Source organism: Dermacentor andersoni, chromosome 4 (genome assembly GCF_023375885.2).
Source record: "Dermacentor andersoni chromosome 4, qqDerAnde1_hic_scaffold, whole genome shotgun sequence".
NCBI classification, from domain to species: domain Eukaryota; kingdom Metazoa; phylum Arthropoda; class Arachnida; order Ixodida; family Ixodidae; genus Dermacentor; species Dermacentor andersoni.
This window is the reverse complement of record NC_092817.1, coordinates 20,777,518-20,783,624: the sequence shown is the minus strand read 5'-3', so window position 1 is coordinate 20,783,624 and position 6,107 is coordinate 20,777,518. Positions and strand designations below refer to the sequence as shown.

The 6,107-nt window shown below is 49.8% G+C and overlaps 1 protein-coding gene across 1 annotated transcript in view; it reads right to left on the bottom strand.

Moving 5' to 3' along the window:
* Nucleotides 1-462: 462 nt before the first annotated feature.
* LOC126535991 (alpha-N-acetylgalactosaminidase-like) overlaps nucleotides 463-6,107 on the bottom strand; it is a 33,366-nt gene continuing 27,721 nt past the window's right edge. Inside the window, exons 6-8 of the mRNA XM_050182872.3 lie at nucleotides 5,916-6,077; nucleotides 4,326-4,523; nucleotides 463-1,535 (exon numbers count right to left, since the gene is read on the bottom strand). Coding sequence (XP_050038829.1) covers nucleotides 747-1,535; nucleotides 4,326-4,523; nucleotides 5,916-6,077 — 1,149 coding nt within the window. The 3' untranslated portion in view covers nucleotides 463-746. The remainder of the gene's footprint in view (nucleotides 1,536-4,325; nucleotides 4,524-5,915; nucleotides 6,078-6,107) is intronic.

Sequence of the window (6,107 nt, the reverse complement as noted above, 5' to 3'; positions counted from 1 at the left end):
GACGTAGAGCCACAGATGTGGTATGTGACGAGGTCTAGAAATGCAGCATGCACTGAAAGAAATTACATTTATCCTTCTCTCTTTTCTATTATTCGAGAAAGCCCCAAGCGCAAATTAAAAAGGAAAGTGGATCAAAAGGCCAACTTACATTCTACATAAATTGGCGTGCCGTCTGGTTTTTGTGTGCAAGTTATATGCCATGTGGTTTTCCTAGTCATGCCGTGGAGAATATTTGCCATTTCGGTCGCGGAATGTTTCCAACCTCCCCCCTTTCATATCTCTTTCTTTCTCTCTCTCGCGCTTTCCCTTTCCTTTACTAAGCCTAGCGTAGTTTTGCTAACATTGTTATTAATCTGTATTTGATACTCAGCGGCCAACCTCTTTATCTGCCTCAGGTCAGTTTCCTTGAAAGTGTATACCATGTTTTAACACTGACAGCAATATCACAAAAGGAGCGAAAAGTCACAGGAAACAAGAAACCTTTGTTGTCTTTATTGGCTAATAGCTGTACGTGATCCACGCTAGTGGCAGAACGTAACAATGCCAGAATTTTTAGCTTTTATGATTCTTCTGGGACGCATTTTATTTCTTTTTTGTAAGAGAAGACACATTCAAAGGCCCACATTTAGTGCGCCTTGGTTAAGAAACGCGTCAGAATTCTCCTGTCTAGACTAAATCAAAAGTTCTTCATCTGTTTACGTGTCGATGGGTTCGCGCTATAATATATCGGTTGAACGCTCTGGTAATTAAGCCCCCTTAGTTCCCTTAGTTCCCGTGATACCTGCTCCACCCTTGGCACCACTCACAGAAAGGACCTCTTCTACCTTATTGGCTGCGGTCGACGCGGCCCCCTCGATTACATTACCAATGGCTGCACCTAACCCGGGAGCGCCTCCACCTGCACCACCACCTGCGCCACCACCAGGTCCCCCTCCCATACCCGTACCCCCGCCGACTGCACCACCGGCTCCGCTGGCTCCACCACCGCTGGCTCCACCGGCACCAGCCCTACCTCCGAGTCCTACTCCCATCATCTCAGTGGCGCCTGCTCCTCCTCCAATACCAATGGCTCCGCCGCCGCCACCGCCGCCGCCGGTGATGCCTAGTTCTCCTCCGCCTACGCCACCTGTGACGCCGCTCGCACCCCCCTTGACTCCAACACCGCCTTTAGCGCCTCCCTTCGTGACTACGACGCCCACATTGCCTCCGCCTTCAGCCGTGGTTCCAGATGGCTGCTGCTGCGGTGGAGGTCTGGGGGCGGGCACTGGCTCGGCCCTGAGCATCACTACTCCGGACGGGTTGACGGTCGCCGGGATGTCGTCGAACGGCTTGAAGACAACCGGGCGCGCTTGTGGGTCGTACAGGTCCCACACCTTGTAGCCGTGGGGGTAGTTGAGGCCGATGCTGGTCAGCTGCAGGGTGACCTGGACGGGACCGCCGATGTGCCGACGGTTGAATAACACGATGGCCGCGGAGGGGAAGCCTTCGTCGGTCACCGGCGTCACCGGTCGCGCCCACACTTCGATACCATTGACCTGCGAATGTTTGAAAAAGGGGGAGGGTAAAGAACACATTCAGTTCAAGTGATAACGTGTCTCAGTGTTCATTTCAAGAAGGGGCAAAAAGCTGAAGAGAACGACCAGTGTGCGGCGAGTCTGACAACTGGCCAAAGTAAAGTGGAAGTTACCGTGACTCGAAAGTGCAGATTTTAGCTGTCGTAGTCGGCGTCGAACAAGAATCTTGAATTGCCTGCAGTAATACATTGTTAACAGTGCGCAAGCAGTTACATACAAATATACATACATGAACGTTTCAGGTATTCATGGCGTCCCTGTACCACACATGTGATGACATATCGTAAGTGTTGGAAGGGAAACTAACGCAATAAGGAAGTGTTCATGGTGAAGTACAGCAAGGACCTGCTTTGCATCTGGAGCACTATGTTAAATTTATTGTGAACTTTTTCGCTACTTCATGAATGTTTTTGTCCAGCTTTCCCACACGAGTTTGTGAATGAAGCCTATAACCCGCCGTGGTTGCTCAGTGGCTATGGTGTTAGGCTGCTGAGCACGAGGTCGCGGGACCGAATCCCGGCCACGGCGGCCGCATTTCTATGGGGGCGAAGTGCGAAAACACCCGTGTACTTAGATTTAGGTGCACGTTAAAGAACCCGAGGTGGTCGAAATTTCTGGAGTCCTCCACTACGGCGTGCCTCATAATCAGAGAGTGGTTTTGGCACGTAAAACACCATAATTTAATGAAGCCTATAAGCAACAAGCACAGCGCTTTTCGCTGTGCGAGCGTAATTGCAAGTGAAGGTGCCAGGACATCATTGTTGCTAATACACCTACAAGTGTGCAGTCAACATTAAGTCCCACTCGATAGCCAAAACGTCGACGCTTCTGCCTAGATCACTTGAGTTGTGCGCTTTGAAGCGAAGAAAACGTATAGTTGCGTTGTTGTTTTGTTTGAAGAACAATATTTGTGAGAAATATGGGTTACCTGGACAGGTAAGCCACATGGTCTTCAGCTTGGTGTCCTGAACCTACTATCTACTTTGCTATTAATCTTCATTTGCTTTGCAGCACGGCGCTAGAGCGCCATGAGCAAGAACATGACACACCACACGTTGCATACTCCGGAAGAAAGCGCAAAAACCTGGAGTGAGGGACTGGAAGACACGCTGCGTGCTAAGATTGTCCACTGCGCGTTTATTCTGTGCCTGACGACGTAGCCAGAGAAAGGGAAAATAATCGCAAGAAGGGGAAATGGAAAACCCCACAAAACATTCATACGAAAACGTCAGTGCTCACTTCATGAAACATGGACAGTAATTGCTCAGGGCCCCTGATGCGCTAGATTAACGGGAAACGTTTTCAGTGACTATTATGCGTTGACGCTGAGCGCCATCCAGGGCACGCGATATAGACGTGCAGAATCGCAGCGCCCGCCATGGATATGCACAAAGAACACGTTGTGCCACACGCAAGAATGGCTCACGCGAGCGCAAATCTTGCGTTTGTCTAAGCTTTTCGGCTGATCTACTGATGTGTATTATATGACATGCGTTTACCAAGGGATGTGCCTTAATGGCAACATTGAAGCATACTCTCCATAATGACAAAAATGACTCTGAAAGACTAAGTGTTAATGATCTTTTAAAGCGTACACAAAGTTGCACGTTGTTGTGCCATTACCACCAGCCCGGATTCCGAATCTACAAGATGCAGAATTTATCCTGCAAGCGCCCTTTGGACAAACCCGGGGCTGCGCCGAAAGGCACAGCGCCCTAATTTCCCTTGACAAGTCAAGATGCTGAGCCGTCAGGCAGCGGTGTCCTGCGGAGAAGCATCGGCGAGCGACATGTCCAAACGTGCAACCAAGTGCCAGACAGCCCGGCGCCGCACATCCTTTTGCCTGGAGGTCACCGCGCGCGCGAACTTTGAACCGGGTGGCCAGCGCGGTCGCTGGTTGGACCTCTCGGACGACCGTCGAGTGCTGGCTTTGTATTGGGCCGTTGGAGTGACAATGGTTTCTCGGGGCATTATAAGCCGCGAGGCCGCGCCTGGAAAAGCGGATCCGCCGACCCACCGGGAGCCAGTGCCGCTCTTGACTGGAGTGAGATGTGTCACGCGTTTTCGCCGGACGTCGCCATGCGGGAACAGTCGCGTTTGCTGTGAGCTCTCGGCCCCAGTGCCGATCCGATCATGTCCTGTATAATGACCTGTACATAGTGTATAAAGTCCCTTTTGTTATTCTCACCGACGCCTGACTCGGAGTCTTCGCTACCAACGCTCTGTCACGAAACGGGTGACGACCGCTACGGGACCACCTCAAAGTCGTAATAGTGGTGGCACCGGTGCAAAGTCGTAACAACGTCTCACCCAGAATCATGGTTCTCTAGACTATATTGAGTTTAGCCACTGCAATGCCTCAACAGCTATGCCGACCTGCTGCTGAAGACAATGACTCAGGTTCGATCCCTGGCCGCGGCGGCTGTGTTGCAATGGTTTGGGAATACAAAAACTCTCGCGTACATTTTTTTTTTTTACTTTTACACAAACAATTGTAGGGGGCATGATTTACCAGCAAGATTACAGCCCGTCAGCCAATCAGTTAGTCAGTCAATACGTAAGCACACTTATTTGCTATAAATTCTGTGGCTCGCACGAAATTCGACAAGTTAGTCCTCCAAACGCGCGGAAAAATGTATTACTCTTGCACGTAACATTTCTTTTTCTGTAAAGTAAAAAAATATTGCCTAGATGGAACTTCTCCGCACACATGGCGCTGAGGAACAGTCTTTCGGGAAGGTCTTTGCTTACCGACACGATCCGTCTTCCCATCTTGCCGAGCGGGTCCTGGTTGACGGCAATGATCTGTCTGTTGAGCAGAATTTCCTTGAACTCTGGTCGGATGGTCCTAAGGTCAACGGACATGAAAAGCGGGGCTGCCAAGATGGCCCACAGCGCCATCTGGGCCTTGCTCTGGTCGTAGCTGAGGCCGTAGTTGCCGATGATGAGCTGTAAAAATGAGATTCCGGTGTGGCAGGGAAAATGAAAAATACCGTAGTTATTCATATATCGGCAGACCTTTTTCTTTTTTCGTCGCGCATGCCGTAATGTCAGTCTGGAGATTATCCAGACTCGCTCTAAGAAATGCTGCATATCCAGTGCACTAGACGGTAGCAAGGACGACGTTGTTTGGGGTGCCGTGGACGAGCATGCAGCTTGTGGCATCGACTGGCGAGGTTTAGTAGCCAAGCTTACGGTAAACAAAGAGGCCATCCATGTTCAAACTTTTCGATTTTTCTAAAAAGATATGGGTCGGCCTGCATTTGAATCATATTTTTATTTCTCGGCGAGTTCAATATACAGTTCAATATAAGCCGGCAAAACAACCTATAACACTTCGTGATTCACTGATGCGTATTTAGGCCGCACATGTATACGTGGCAGTCCTGAAGCGTACGCCGGGTCTGCTCAGCTTAGCGTGCAGAGAGACTTGCGGCAATCATGCATCTCGTGAGCGCCGTCTCTGAGCCGAGTGGCTGCACCGATTGTGAGTAGAGTGGCTTGAGTACTCTGCAAACTTTCAGACGGTGGCACCTCGTAAGTTCCTAATCGTAAGTTCATTCGAAGCAAGTCTATATGAAAACTGAGAACTGTCGTGGTAGATGCGGCACACCTATGTCTCGAAAACTTGCTGATGCATGTACCTTGTCTTCCATGACGCGCCTCCAAGAACAAGGTACGGTATATGACATCTATTGTGACCTATTATGAGCAAACTGTACAAGGGAGCCGAGACGTCCGTCAGGACTTTCAGCCTTTAGCCCCGCGGCTTCCTCTTCTGTAATAAAGGGGAAATATAATACTTCATTTAACTTCACTCGTAGATTGCGCAGAGGTTGTGGGGGTTCAATGCGCGCTAGCAATGAGATTAATATACACTCGCAGGTCTTAGTTAAACATAGGGCTAAACCGGTGGAAAATGTTGTGGCGAAAGAAACTATCGGCTTAGTACACTTCACACCAGCGCTAATTTTGCACCGCGACGCTTTCAAATGCATTTGGTGGACAGGTAACATAATAGTCATGCCTACGAAGGCTGTATGTATGTACGGGCTCTCTCAAGGATGCGTAGCGTTGAATGTGACACGCCGAGCAAAAGTTAAGCTGTCGCCGAAGCTTATATGTTTGAGAATAAGTTCCTAATTTTGGCCATTGTAATTATTTCTTGCAGGGAATCAACTAAGTGTGTCGGTAGGTCTAATTTCGCTACCGAACTGGAAACGACGGGATAGTCCGGTGAAATAATGTTATCTGTGGGCTTCTCTGCGATCGAAGAGCTAAGTGCTGAAACACCGCTGTGGGACATTGAATTTATAAGGACGCATAGTTATAAGGCCGCACCATGTCCGGGTCACTCCATCGTCCTGGTCCAGATGCACGGATTAGCGTGTCCTGAACGGAGGCGTAGTAGTCCAGGATGGAAAGCACGCTCTCCCACGAATCCGAGATGTCGTCGTAGTAGCGCCATAAGTTGCAGGAGCGGGCGATGGCGCGGTAGTTTGGCTGCATTCAAAGCAAGCGGGCTCAGGGCTG